This window comes from Meleagris gallopavo, chromosome 1 (assembly GCF_905368555.1).
Source record: "Meleagris gallopavo chromosome 1, MGAL_WU_HG_1.1, whole genome shotgun sequence".
In the NCBI taxonomy this organism is placed as follows: Eukaryota; Metazoa; Chordata; class Aves; order Galliformes; family Phasianidae; genus Meleagris; species Meleagris gallopavo.
The window spans coordinates 76,455,250-76,470,774 of NC_139404.1; the positions used below are offsets into that span (position 1 = coordinate 76,455,250).

The 15,525-nt window shown below is 39.6% G+C and overlaps 1 protein-coding gene across 8 annotated transcripts in view; it reads right to left on the bottom strand.

The window, feature by feature from the left end:
* CLCN1 (chloride voltage-gated channel 1) overlaps nt 1-15,525 on the bottom strand; it is a 57,429-nt gene that overhangs the window by 18,918 nt on the left and 22,986 nt on the right. For 6 of the 8 annotated variants that reach the window (XR_014886353.1, XM_085235773.1, XM_085235765.1 and 3 more), the window contains 7 exons: nt 10,457-10,610; nt 9,870-10,001; nt 8,427-8,555; nt 8,190-8,323; nt 6,570-6,647; nt 5,698-5,809; nt 1,068-1,193 (listed from right to left, as the gene is read on the bottom strand). Coding sequence is in view for 7 of the 8 variants with exons in the window: in XM_085235765.1 (XP_085091891.1) it covers nt 1,068-1,193; nt 5,698-5,809; nt 6,570-6,647; nt 8,190-8,323; nt 8,427-8,555; nt 9,870-10,001; nt 10,457-10,610 (865 nt within the window). In the remaining variant the exon portion in view is untranslated. Of the gene's footprint in view, nt 1-1,067; nt 1,194-3,096; nt 3,176-5,697; nt 5,810-6,569; nt 6,648-8,189; nt 8,324-8,426; nt 8,556-9,869; nt 10,002-10,456; nt 10,611-15,525 lie in introns of all 8 variants that reach the window. The other 2 variants (XM_085235790.1, XM_085235782.1) reach the window with 1 other exon arrangement.

A 15,525-nucleotide genomic window follows, 5' to 3' on the forward strand; every position in this document is an offset into this window, starting at 1 on the left:
AGTGAAGGATTGGGGATTATCTCCTGTCATTTGCCTTCTTCTATTTTTCTCTGGAAAGAAGAGAGTATTTTTGTGACAGATCTGATGGTTGAATAACCCATAATATGAGGCAGCGTTTCACAGGCAAAGATGCAGCTCCTTTTTACATTCAGAGTATAAATTGCCATCACTTTCTACATTCAAAAAGAATATTCGAGGCAAATAATGTTCTAGCATAATAAAATCCAACTCTGTGATGTCAAGAGAGAGCAAATTATAGCAATTTTAGAATGGGAAGAGCCCATGTGGAACTCAGATCAGTAACATAAATAAAAGTGTAAGAATGAAGGATAAAGTCATTATAAGCAAGAAGTTTACATACAAATGGCAACCTTCTATATCAACTGGAACCTCATTCTGGCAGCATCTGAATTGATTTCTTCAACACACTTGGTCTATGCTATTTCTGTCTGCACACATTTCAGTTGAAACAGTTTTTTTGTTTTGTTTTGTTTTTTAGTTAGTTGGTTTTTTTCTTTTTCTATCTAGCTACAGTTGAAGCTAGCACAGTTGGAGCTTTCAGTCCTCAGGACCTTCAGTCAGACCCCACCAGTTTTACAGCCTCCTCATCATTTAATCACCTTAGTTTTCTAGACTACTGCTTGTTTTGTGTGCATCTAGTCAAGGGATGACCAAACCAGGCTGTAGTGTTTCCAGTGAACTGCATGCGTTGCAATATGTATTACCCAATTTGTGGTGGGACATGTTTATATTTGCGGTCATGATATTATGACATGACTAAAGGCAAAAATCCCACCTCGGGACCCTTCTTACTTGATTGGTATTTATACACAGTCTTTTTTCAGTCATATTCCGAACACACTGGGATAAGTTGTGTTATACATTTAGTGATATAAGATGCTTCCTTTTTTCCTTTTCTCTTTTCTTCTCTACTGTTAGATGTTCAATGTTCCAATGTCATAGCAGAAGTCTCAAACATCCTGAAAGTTGAGGGCTTTGAGAAAGATGGGGGAAAAAAAAAAAAAAAGGACATTTGTACAAAGACAGTAGGAATGATTTTAGCTTACCTGCATCCTTGTTCCAAACAGCAAGGACTCGGAAAATGAAGGCACTAAAGGTAGCTGCAAAGAAACCTCTCCAATAATTACGCACAGCAAAGTAAGTGGAAGTGACTTCAATGCTGAAAAGGACCCCTAAAAGAGTTAGAAAAGAAGTAAAGTTAAAATCAGAAGTGCAATGACAGAAGGACAAGAAATACTTCTAAATAGTCTTCTAAAGCAGTGATCTCAAAAATTCTTTGATTGTGTACCCCTACTGGTAAAATATTTTTGATTGTGTATATTTGTTTGTAAATTGTATATGTGCAATACTGTACTGGGTACATTATAAAGCACGCACAAAAATAAAAACTAAAAACAATAAGATGATAGCACAAGGAACATTTTAAGATCCGTTTATTTTATTAATTGTACAAAAAAATTACTGTTCTCACTAAAAATATTATTATTAATATTTGTTCTTATTTTTGAAAATCATGGTTTAATGCTTAGTTATACAACTTACGGCTGTAAGTTCAGTTTATATCCATACATAGTTTTAAAGGCTATCAGAGTTGAAAAAGAGCCCTCACAAAGACTGAAATGGGAGAAGTGTACTTTTGGCTGCACTTACTAAATAAAAAAATATCTATATATACATAAATAAAAAATATGATATTTTTGTATCTTTAACAAGTGTGTTCCAAACTCACTGAAAATCTTCCTTTGGAAGGTTTTTCAGTGGATTAGAAAACTCTTACTTCCAAGTTTTTCACGTGTATAGATGAGAGAGGTTTTATAAATGACATGTTATTTTCAGCAAGAAAATCATGAAATCTCCACAGCACAACATCCCTCTGAAAAAGCATGTACTTTCTCACTCAGTGTTAAAATGGCACTTTCACCTTGTAGGGACAGATTATGTGCTTCTATTTTTAAGAGTATTTGCTGGGTAGCATATTGCTGTCAGCCACTTGTCATGATAGAAAAGATGAGGAAATTCAGAACACCTTTTTGTAAAAGAAAAATACTCAACTCATCTTTAAATTTGACAACTTTTAAGTCCTTAGCCATAAGATAACCTCTGAACTGCTGTGTGGTACAGATGATTTTCATGGTCATTCCCCACCTCATTACAGACTATGATAAATATCCTACTGTTTTAAGATCTTGTTTTTATAAAATTAACCACATCAGTGTTATCCTGTTGCACTTTGTGCACTTCTGGTTCTCCTTTTTTTGCTGCAATATCTCGCTTCTGAGCCATGCAGCCAATGATTTTCATGTGCTAGTGCTGCCCCAGGTATAATTACACCAGAATCCTTTTCCAGGCAATGACACTGCACCATCAGTTGTTACAATTACATTGCTTTTCAATAAACCATTGCTTTTATGAAAGAAGTTATTTACTGTTGAGAATATCTTCTCTGGTAGGTCTTTCCTTCATGTATTTCACTACTGAAACAGAATTTAGCAAATATCAGAAGACAGGATAGAAGTGTCTGCAATTTTATCCATTCAGCTGGGTAGGCTGAAATACTTTGCAATACACTGAAAGCAGATGAACAAGTGAGGGCATTACTGTCAACTGTCTGTGTGATGGGACAACTAACCTTCATCCAGGACACCTCACAACCTGCACATGACATGTGGCCATCTGAAATATGGACCAAGTGAAGCCATGAGTGCCAGTGTCACTGGCAAACCTTAATTTCTTTCTTACTTATTTATTTATATATAGAAAATAAATATAAGTAGACAGTCCAGTATTTTCTTCCCACAATGTAGTGGATTGCTTTGCAGACTTCCTGAGATGTGCACACCCTCAGTTTGGAAACAACTGTTCAGAAGAGCCATCGCTTCATCCCTTCATAAAGATGACACATAAAAGAAAGGCTGTGTAAGAGGAGTTTGGAGATTGGTGGCACTAAAGGCAAGCTTCTTTGTTTTAAGTATATGACAGATCAAATATAGAGTGCAGGAAATGAGGAAATGAGAAGTGGACTAGGCAGATGATGATTTAGGTACCTGAGAAAAAGGAAACAGAACAGCCACTTGCCTCCAAGTGGTGTCCCAAAGCAGCATCCAACACCCACAGCACAACCCACAGTCAGGACATCCGTGTAATAGTATGGCTGCTACTGGTAGAAGAGACAGAGAGAGACAAACAAAGAAAAAAAGCAATGAATGACAGAATTAGCAGGTATGGCCACATAGTGTCACCCACCTCTGTCACTAATCTTACATCATCTACATTCTGGATGGCTTCAAAATATTCACAGACAGATTCTATGTGGTACAAGACAGGAATACACCTGGGGTTGCATATTCAAGACATGAAGAGAAGGCAGCAATTCATCTTTCACTGAAACACGCACATTTCTGTCACTTCAGAAGGAATGTTTCATGAGAGGTTTTTCAGAGCATGGAGCACGCATGTGTGTGTTTCACTCTCTCTTTTACTTTGGTAGGGAATTTCAGGTTGCACATGTGCCAGAGTGTTTCAGAAGAGAAACACACTCTGAGTTTGCATACAAAAGATACAGGTATATCCAGAGCAGGGTATGGACAGTGGCTGGAGAGTGAGTGGGTAACAGGTCACCTATTAAAGGATTGTGCTCTCCTGGTTAATTCACTAAAGTTGCAAGTTTATAAGCAATCACTTGAGACAGTTTTGGAGAACATGGAGAGAGAAAGAGGGTCGTCTTCTACTCTCTAAGACTTGGAAGAGCTGTTGAAGGCCCTGACATGCCTGAGAATGATGTTGACCCTTAGGAAGCAGCTGGGTTTTGTTTCACGTTAACTAAATTCTAGGTAGTGTCTAATATAAAGAACAACGTGGTTAAACACTTGTGTATTTAGTACCTTCTGCTATTATGTGTTCCTGAAGCAGTCTGTTATGACTTCCACGAGAGCTGAGTTTTGAGAAAGGGCATAAAGGGCATTCTGAGCAGCCGGGGAGAATTCCAAGGGCAAAGGCAATGAATTCCTACTTACCTGAGAAAGTATTTGATAGAGCCTCAAAGAAGAGATTTGTCAAGGCTATGGCTGCACAGCCCAACAAAAGAGATCCATAGATTCTCTGACCCATAAGAGCCTTTCCACATTCACAGATTTGCCTTAAGTCACATTTGAGCCCTATTAATGCTTCTATGGCTATAAACATCATCATGTCCAGAATGGGAATGAGTTTCAGTTCAATGTCTGGGACAGTGTGTGGGTTGTGTTATAGCCCATCAGGACAGCTTGTAACAAAGGGTACATACTACATGGCCTGCAGTATAGCAAGAGGTAAGTAGAGCTGTTTGAAAATACGAAAAGCCTGATGAAATAGTGAAGAACAGTAAAAGATGGCAAGAATCAAGCACGACATAGTATTACTCATTCCACCCACAGAGAACAGTCCATGGCATATGGCATCCCCCAGAGTGTGTGAGAGTGCCAGTGCTATTTAACTTAGGAGTAGCCAGAGAGGCTAAAACAAGCAGACAAACAAAGAGAACCAGAGCGCACTCAGAAAAAGCAGAGCTGGGCATCTTTTCTTGTAAAATTGGTCTTTCAAACCCATTTTGAGGGATCCTCACTAAATACACAGGGTGTTGTTTACCAGCAACAACCTCAAAAAAATTATAGTTATAAATTATATTCTGCACATAGGTCCAGGAAATGGAATTCTACAATTTGGTGTGATTCTGTAAGAGGAAATCAACTAGGGCTGTAAAAATTATAACTTTCAATTCATTCTTACACTACAATGCTGTCACAGACTCACAGCAAATTTTTGCCTGGAAAAATTTTCCTTTTCCAGTTCCCTGCTCAGAACAGCACTATCTCCAAGGCTCAAGCAGGGTGCTCAGGATCTTGTCCAAGTGAGTCCTGAACATTTCTAAGGATGGGGATTCTCCAGGTCCTCTGAGCATCTGAACCACCGCTGGGAGAGGAAAGCAACTTCCTTACACAAAATTACAATTTCCCTTGCCACAAGTTGTGCCCTTGCGTCTTCCACCTTGCCCCTCTGAAAACAGCCTGACTTTATCTCCTCCAAAATCCCCTAGGTGGCTGATGGCATCAGCTAGACATCTCCCGTTAGCTTTTTCTCCTTTACACTGGGCAAGCTCAGATCCCTCAACCTCTCATATGTCATTATTCCAGCCTTCCAACCATCTTTCTGGCCCTGCAACACCTCTTTTACATGGGGAATGCAAAATTTTACATACTAGTATTTCTATTCTCCAGTCCAATACTGAAGGCATAAATACAGTAGATTCTTTCATCTCCTGCCATTAGATAATGACATTTATGTTAATTTTTAAATTTTTTATTTATTTATACTTTTCTATATTTATTGATTTGCTGGACAGACCTTAGGACTCCCGGAGTGAGAGAACAATGAAGAATTTTCATGGTAGGAAGAGGCTGAGCAAGACACATTGTTAGTAAAGTTAAAGTTGTTGCTACAGAATTTTGCACTCAAAAGCTGTCAATTTTCCTTTGGCTTTTCCAGGATCATCCTCTCCCTTTCAATGCTACATAATTAAAGAAAGAACTCATGATGCTAAAGAAGTCGAGAGACATCTCTGGAGAACCTGCTTGAGAGCAGGAGATCTCACAGCAGGAGGTGGAGTTTTACATTAAAAGTCACAGACAGGAAGTCACTTGCCTCCAAGAAGAGCCCCGAAGCAACATCCAACTCCAACTGAGCAAGCCACCACCAGGAGGTCGAGCTGCCTGTGCACTTTCTGGAACAGAGAGGGCAGCCAGAGGAAGGCATGCTGTGGTTAGAGGGAGCAAAGCCAAAGTGTTAGGATCCAGAAGAACAAAACAAAGCAACAGCCAATCGCAGATTCAGCCACTGCTATCACAAATAACAGGCTCTCCACACTTCAGCGCAGTTTTTAGTACATTCAGCCTACAGTAGTGAGATTTGATCCTTATGCATCTACAGGATCAAGTGAAACAGCACCTCCTATTGTTGTATTACAATTACTGTTAGGAGTTTGTACAGCAGTTCCTACACATAGCTATATACTGGTTAAGAGTGGCTGTGGTTTTCTTTTTTTTTTCCAAACACAATTTGTCAATACATCAATCAGCCGGCAGAGGCCGTTTTGCAACAGCAAAAGCCCAGAGGCGGTGTCAGTAGCTGTAATTAGTAATGCTCTACACCCTACCTTAAAGACAAATTGATCTTTATCCACAGCTATTTAAGTTTTTTCTTTTCTTCTTTTTTTTTTTCCTCCACAGATATTGATCACAGTGCAAAGGAATTGGCACCGTGAGACAGAAAACTTGTGAAATGCACGTTCTTAACCAGCATCTATGTCATGTGGTAGATAACACACAATTGATCCTGCACAGTTATTTAGTTGTACATCTGGCGCTCTACTACAATTTTCTTTGGCTGGTATCTTTCTGCTTTAGAGAAGCATAGTGAACTTCAATCTATATGTTCCCTCTGTGTGCAGTAGCCTATCAATGTGTCTTAAGAGTTCAGCCTGAGGAAGAACTGAATGCCAGATACATGTGCCTTACCTCGTATACACCACAGAAAATTGACATAAACTTGCTGAGTACTGCTGCACAGATACTGGCAATGTGCACAAAAGGGCCCTGCAAGAAAAGAGGAGGAGACAAGTTAGAAAGAGCTATTTTTTTTTTTTTTCCCCCTACAAAGACAGATTCAAAAGTAATTCCTTGGTGTGGCAGTAGAGGTTGAACCTTCCAGTTGGGTGGGGAGGAACCTAATGAGATTCAACAAGGACAAGTGCAGAATGCTGCACTTGGGGAGAAATAACTGCATGCATCAGTAGAAGTTAGGGTCTGACCTACTGGAGAGGAGCTCTGCAGAGCTGGGTGTCCTGGTAAACAGGTTAATCATGAGCCAGCATTGTACCATTGTGGCCAAGAAGGCCAATGGTGTCCTGGGGTGTATTAAGAGCATGGCTAGCAGGTTGAGGGAGGTGATCCTCTCTGTCTAATCTGCCCTGGTGAGGCCATATCTGGAATTCAGTGTCCAGTTATGGACTCCACAGCTCAAGGTCAGGGAACTTCTAGAGAGTCCAGCGGAGGGCCATAAAGATTATTAGGGGCCTGGAGCATCTCCCTTATGAAAAAAGGCTGAGACCTAGGACTAATTCAACATGGAGAAGACTGGGGGAAGTCTTATCATCAACACTTACCAATATCGAATGAGTGCAAGTCAGCTGGATATGGCCAGGAACTTTTTAGCTGTTCTCAGTAACAGAACAAGGGGCACTGGGCACAAAGTGGAACATAGGAAGTTCCATATGAACATGAGGAAAAGCACGTTTACTTTGAGAGTTACAGAGCACTGGAACATGCTGCCCAGAGATGCTGTGCAGCCTTCTTCTCTGGAGATATTCAAAAACTCATCTGGATAGTTTTCTGTGTACCCCACTGTAGGGAATTTGTTTTAGCAAGGGGTTTGGAATAGATGATCTCCAAAAGACCCTTATAACTCCTATGATTCTGTGATTCTTTGATTCCCACCAGTATTCTATGAAATTTTGTTGTCATGTGACAGAGGGGCAGTCTGACAAAATGGCATCTGACATGGAAGTGTGTATGAAGCCCAAATGTGGAATTGAATTCCTCCATGTGGGAAAAATGGCACACATTGATCATTGATGTTTGCTGAATGTTGATGGAAACCAAGCATGGGATGTGAGCACAGTGAAGCTGTGGGTGGTGTGTTTCAGCAGAGGAGACAGTAACATGCAAGACAAGCCACATTCTGGATGTCTGTGCAGATTTTTTTTTTTTTTTTTACAAGTGTGTCATGCAGGCTCTTGTTCATTGCTGTTGAAAATGCATAGCTAACGGTGATGACTATGTTGAAAAACAGCATTTTGTAGCTGAGAATTTGCTCTGTCAAGTAGTGTTATCATGCTCTTTGTAGCTACTTTTGTTTCTGTAGAAATAAACAGGAGGCGTTACTTTCAGAGCTACCTACATATATGAAGCTTTTCAAAGTAGAAGGAAATGGTTAGTGGAAGATAAGTGCTACTGGGAAAAAACAGAGCTTTGACAAGAGGAATGGGGTCAAGGAAAAAGAAATATTTAAAGATTCTTGCATAGATAACTCCTTCCTAGACCCTGGCTGCTACTGCACATGAACATAGCAATATTTACCTCTTTTCCTACAGGCATGCCACTTCCAAGCCCTGCTGTGAGGCCCACAACTTTGGCCACAAATGCTTGGAGAGTTAGATATTCCTTGAGGACCACTCCCCTCATAATTGTCTTGAGCTCTGGGATCCCAGACCCTGGAAACAACAACAGAGCAGAGGATATAGAAAACTCAAAAGCAAGAGAAATAAGAAAAAAGAGACAGACAGAAACAGATCTTGCCATGCCTTCTACCCTCACCAACAGCCTGTGGAGAGACGAGGTGGCAGAAGATGGCTGCAAACAGTATGAGAACAAGTGGATATGCTACCCACACCAGATACTGCAAAGGAACATTTGGGTGCAGCTCTCTGTACATCCACTTGTAGGCTGTAAACAAACAAAGAAGTTGTCAGTAACCACAGATGCTCCAATCAGTTTGGCAAACTTTAAAGAATCACAAACAAAAGCCCACACCTGCTAAACTTGCCCATACTAAATCTCCCTGAGAAACACTATCTAAACGTCCTAATTTTCAAAGACAAATAGGATAAAACCTTGTTCCATTTAAAGTACAAAATCTCAAATAATGTATCCATTCCTGCAGAATGCATAAGTGATTCTCTGCTATTAGACATTATTATACCTGTGCTGTAACGTGGCCTTGGAAGAGCTGTATTACTTTCACTTGCAAGAGTGAATTTCTGTGCAGGATCTTTTCATTTAGCAGCTGGAAGGTGTTATATGGGCCCTGAAGGACAATGAAGTTAGTGTCCTCTCCTCCATTTCAACCACATGAAAAACTATTCCTTCAGAAAAACTACCTTAGAAACCCTGCTTACGATTTGATTTCTAGAACAGCAGCATGAAGGGAGCGGTGCCAGCTGTTACAACATGTGCCTCATGCATGCAAACTCAGAGAGTGTTTCTTTTTTGAGACGTTCCCTGGCACACATGCAAGCTGAGATTCCTTGCCAAAATGAAAGAGATGGAGTAAAATATACACATGCGTGCTTCATGCTCCTAAGAATTTTGCATAAATCATTTCTTCAAAAGTGCGATTAACAGCATGTTAGCAATGTTGTACGTATGTGTGTGCATGGGGATAGGAGGCAAGACCACTGAAAGATTTTGTAATTTTTAAAGCTGGGAAAGGGTAAGGGAACCAGAGGAATGCTGTAGAGAAGTGACATAAGCAAGTGATTGCGAAATTTAAGTAAAAAGCGCTATGGTTCCATGTAGCAGAAAACACCAGAGCACTGCATAAATAAAATTTGAGAATAATAATAATGAGGATAAAGGCAGAGAAAACTATATCAAGAGGGCATCAAAGAACTCTTTCCTATCTCCACCCACCACATGCTCAGCAGACCTGGAGAGGATGGCAAACTGTATAATAGGAAAGGCCAAAGTCACACAATGTTCCCTTACCCATAAGCAAGAGAAGGATAGAAAGCGAGTAAAAATAATGGCTTATCTTTGAATGGTACACATGTCCTTTGCTCCCTGCCCACTTAAAAATATTTCCCTATCACTCCTTTAAAGAACCTTTTCCTAGTTAACCTTCTCTTTACTGTGTTGCAAGTATTTCAGTCTTCCTGAGGTATCGATGATATTAAAGGAGGAGGAATGTTGGTCACTGGGCTTTGTAAAAACATTTATATCATTTACAGTATGCTTTTGTAACACCTGAATAAGACCCACCCTGTAGGCTCTTGGCACTGGCATAATCCATTCCCCAGCTCACCAATGCCATGACTAAACCCAACAGAACCAAGAAAATCCAGTCCTCTCCAAGTTTCCTGGTGACATATTTCTGGATGCGTCTAGCACAGTCTGTGGAGAGAAAAGAGAACCAGAAAAATGGAAGCAACATAGGTGAAATCTGTGCTTCTGTGTTGAGAATTGACCACCAAAAGAATGTATTTGAAAGAATTATGGGCTTAGTGTTGAAGGCCTGATACTTATCCCTTCCTTGCAGTCTTTCAAAAGTCTTTGAAGTTTCAAAATAAAATGAAGAGACAAGATAATTTAACCTCTGGTGCACTAGCAGCAAAAATATTTTCCTTCCTGTTATAAAGATCTGTTGTGGGAAAGAAAATAATAACATGGGGGCAGTTATTCCTATAGCTAGCATACAAACACCTTTTAAAACCAAGGTGGCTCCTCGTTCCTTCTCTACTTCTCCCCTGTCAAAGTCTCTTTGTCTTTTTGTCTTGCTTAAATTCCATCTTTTTGACTGTTTTATTCAATATCTGGTCACAGGGTAAGCAAGGATAAATCATTCCTACCTTGGCATTTGGAATAGCGTTCTTCTTTTATCTCTACTTGACTCTCACGTTTCAGGGGTCTTTCGTTGTTCTTTTGGGCCTGATTTGTATCCAGTAGTTTTGCTGCTTCCTTCTCAGCAAAGTCAGTTATCTGGTCTGTGTACTGTCCATAAAGCTGGAGGAGCAGAAAGCAACAAAGAGCAAAATGAAGATGTAAGACAAATATTCCTTCACAAGTAGCATTAAAATGAAAAGGCATATTTACTAAGAGTAAGAGGTGCAGTCAAATGTATTCAAGCAAGGAGACAGACACAAAGACTCAGACAGAGCCAATTCATAATTTTTTTCTTTTTCCTTCCTGGTTCCCTTTTCCCAATCTCTCTAAAATCTCTGCATCTTCTTTTGGGCATACAAGCTATGACAACAGAATGCTAACTGCTATCCTCAGAATGAGCAGGCTCAGGTCTGAAGGAAAAAAAAAATTGGGCAGGCTTTTTGGAAGTACAAAAGAAGGTCAGAACTGTTCACATGAGGCTGCCAGTCTTAAGGCTGTCTTCAGCAGCACTGCAAAACAACTCTTGAAATTTAGAGAGGTATCACACTACTAAATAGGTTGCAGGAATGCCCTGCATCTGTTCACTCTGCTGCCAAGGAATGCTTAATAGGTATGCAGCCACTGGTGGTGTCTTTCGTGGAAAAGCAGCAGCATCAGCTCACAAATAGCAGAGGGTACCACATAGCACCTTCCGTTATCTACCCAAATCATTCTACTAAATCCCCATATATCTCTAACTCATCTGATTTTTTTTTAATTACCTAATCTAGCCCTTGTCATCAGATACTAATCTTGAAAATATTTGACATTATGCAATTCACAAGCAGCTGCATGAGCTTGCCAACAATGTTTCTCACATGGATCAGTGATAAAACTGTCAGTTGTGCCAGACTGTCAAAAAAAAGAGTTCTCAAGGAAGCTGGGAGGATCCTGACTATGTCCATCAGGTTCCCCCAGAAGTAGCTATTCTCCCTCATTTTTTCATGGTATACATAGGAAAGATGTGAATTTGAGAAGCTGTGAACAGTTCTCTTCCCTTCACTTCTATGTACAAACTATGACTTTACATCAGTTTCCTGCCTGATGCTGAGCCTGTGATCTTGGCAATTCCCACCTGCTAGAACCTGCTTCCTTCTAGCACAACACCTACTTCTCTAAGATACTTTAGTGGCAAGAGGAAGTCAGCAAAAAGTCAGACACTTCAGCTGGAGAATGAAAAGACATTTGAGATATGGAGCTCTACCATGAGCTTAGGAGACAATTCTACCTGACAGCTTTACTTTTCCTCTTTTCTAAGAGATATTGCTTCTGTACCCTTGAGATTTCCATTAATTGAAACATCATCAGTAGAATGGCAATAAAGCAGATAACTTATTTGTAAGAGAATTTGAGATCAGATAGATTTGGAGATTCACAGAAGGTTGAACTCTGGAAAGCACCTCTGGGTGGTTTCTCTTCAATTCTTAGCTCACACTATGCTAACTCCAAGGCCAATCAGGATGCTCAGAGTCCTAGTCATCTTCAAGGGCAGAAATTTCCCAGCTTCTCTGAATGACCATTTCAGTGTCAAACCAAGTTATATTTCCAGATGCCAAACGTGACTGAAAGTCCTAAGTAGTTTATTTGCCCGTATTCCTATGTTTTAACTATGTGCAATGGCTCCCTTTAAAATCCCTATTATATTTTCACAGAACATGCATGTAGGCTTTTAAATCAACCCGTTCTTATGACAGCTTACCTTCCATCTCTGAAACAAATTGATCCCACCTGAACATCTGAAACTATTCTTCCATCTATCCATCACTGCACTGGAAAATTATATTTTATTTATTTTCTAACTCCATTATTATCACCACAGTCTAGCCAAATTAATTGATACACACTCTTAGCAGTGAAGAGTGGCCATGCTCCGATCTTCATAATATAGACAGGATGGTGAAACATCAAGATGCCAGACTTCATATAAGTTATCACATATAAAATCCAATAGCAAATAGCAGATTAATCCCTGTTTCTCTCACTGTATCTATTTCAGGCAGCAATGCCAAGCACCAACAGATTTTATATAAGTGCATATTCCTATCAACTCAGCTAATTTTTCATTGCCTTTACATGCTCATGAGGGATTGTTTTATATCAAATGGAGCTTAATCCAAACTATGAACTTAATCCAAATTATGAACTTCCTTGTTAAGCATCTTGTTCAAATTAAAGTCCTCCATCTATTCAGATAGAAAAGTTCATGGTTTGTATCTGGCTGGAAAATTATGAACTCAGGATGTGAAAGAAAAAAAAACTAGTCTCAGGACATAAAGATGAAGATTCTGTCCTGAAGGACAAATTGGTCTCAACTCACTTAAATAATGCTTCAAACACATGCTTTATTTCTCTGGGACTCTGGCACTGCTTCAGTTTGTAGTCAATAATTGTAAGACAGAGAAAGATTAAAAAAAAAAAAAAAAAAGAGGATGACCTCATAGAAAAAATATGTTAGGCAAGAAATATCCTTTCCATTAGAATGCAGGTAAAACTAAAACCAAAACTAAGATACTGTAGTGCTTACACTGTTGTATTCCTCTGATACTACCTCTTTCTGAGCAACACAAAGGCTGAAGAGAATTTCAAAATATATCAATTATCACTTAGAGAGTTGAGACAGAAAAGGTATTATTACGTCCAGCTTGGCTAAATTCTGAATGAGAACACAATAACAGTGCAAAAACCAATGAAGGTATAAATACTGTTAAGGATGTTGTAAATGGAAGTGGGAGGAACATCACTGTTTAATGAAGGAAAAGTTTTCAAGAATGTTCTCACAACCTCAAGACTTTCTGATAGCTATTCTGATGCTGAGCATCTACTTAAATCTTCACTCCTCTCTCAGTCCATACCCTAAGTTACTTCCCACGCCATTCAGATTCAGCAGTGTATTCTCCACAACAAACTTTAGTCATGAAATCCCTTCCTCCTGCACCACCAGTGCACACTGCTGCTCCTGACCACTGCTATGGGCTCTGCAGACTGCTCATCCCTTTCACTCCTGCTTTGGAGACGTGCCATTGTTCCTGAAATTATCTTCCACAGTACAAAGTCTAGTCTCAACTGCTTATGCATAGAGCTAATGAGACACATGTAGCAGCCAGGGATCAGCTACAAAATAATAGTTGTCCCCAAAGAAATAAAGGCAAAGGGGAGATCTAATAGCAGTACTCTCTACCTGAGGGGAGTGAGAGGCCTGGAGAGAAAAAAAGAACCAGACTTCTCAGAAAGGCACAGTGAAGGACAGGAGAAAAAAGGCAAAACTTGCAACAAAGGTACGTTCGAATGTGTAGAAAGAAAACCTGAGGGTGATTCAGCATAGGAACAGGTGCCAAGATGGGCTGAGCATCTTCATACTTGGGGATATTCAGTACTTAGATAAACCGTGTGAACAAGGCATTGGGCTAGAGAACTCCAGAGGCCCCCTCAAGTCTTTCTATGAGTCTGTTACTCTGTAATACTGCATTGCCTAATTAATCATTACACTTCCTTACTGTGGCATCCATCTGTGTACTGCTGTTGGAGCTCTCTGCCATGAATACCCTTCTACCTCACAAATGCTGTATCATATAAATACTTCATCAGTCTGAGCTGCTTGAGGTTCTTATTTTTCATGCAGGAAGATAAAAACACAGAAATCTATGATTCAGAAGAACATAAATTTTATAAATTTATTTTCTAATGTATATCTACTGTTATAAATATTTGGGCTATGTGAGAAACAATCACTTGAGCTTTTCATTCCTAGTGGTTCTGTGAATTGCTGACATTACTGAACTTAAAGGGAGAGCAAAAATCTCTTCAAGATATTCTAAATGGTAGATAAAATCTCTAGTCTCTATGTCTAAAACTTACAAGAGAGACAGGGACTGACTTTTTGCACTGTCTGATAGTGATAGGATCAGAGGGAATGGCTTTAAACTAAAAGATGTGAGGTTTAGGTTAGATGTTAGGCAGAAAGTTTTTACTTAGAGAGTGGTGATGGTGGAAGAGATTTATGCAGAAATTGTGGAACACTTCATCCTCCCAGGATGGCGTTCAAGGCCAGCTCAGGCCCTGGGCAGCCTGATCTGGTGGGTGGCAACTCTGCTCGTGGCAGGGGGTTGGAACTGGGTGATCTTTAAGGTCCTCTCCAACCTAAGTCATTCAATGATTCTATGATACTGTTATTCCAATTCCCACAAATTAAGTACACATTATTATTAGCTATTTTTATTACATTATCTATTATCTAATATATTAACTACGTATTATTAGAAAACCCCAGGCCAAAGATCAAGTTTCCACTGTCTTTTGCCTTGTAAACCCAGTCAAATCATGTATTCTGTCTGAAATAGCTTCCAACTTACATATAAAATAGAAAGGAACAGCTAGCACAAACAATTGACGCAACAGAACTAAAATGTCTATTTTTTTCATGTCACAGTGATAAGTATTCTGCATGGAAATGGATGAAAGCATGTCCAGCAGATTGTTTATCATGCTAATAGCATAAAAGTGCATGCCTGTACAAGATGTGTGTGATAGTATGAATGTTTATAATTTACCTACATGTTAATTAATGGCTATCAAAATACACATGCACAGCAAGACTGGTTTTACAACAACATGCCTTCATACTATATATGCAACTGTGTGATTGTTTACATAACAGCATTTCTAGGGCATATTTTCAGTAGATCTATAAATATGACTGTTTTCAAGACTGAAAATTGTGTTCACAAATGCATACTTGCTTGGGGATGTTACTGCCTGAAGACTTGTATGGGAATGCATCTGATGTCCTGCTCGTTTGTGCTGGATTTTTGCTACATTCATTGACTGACATGCCTGTGGGGATGAAAACAAAGACACCCTAGGGCCAGACAGCAAGAGATAGGTTTTTCTGCCTCACTGTGTCAACTATGTCACCTTCTAAGAGGGGTTTTATCCATGTGGGAATAGACTGCAGAGTGGATTCATGTAAAATGGTATATTTTTTTGTATCCCAACTGAC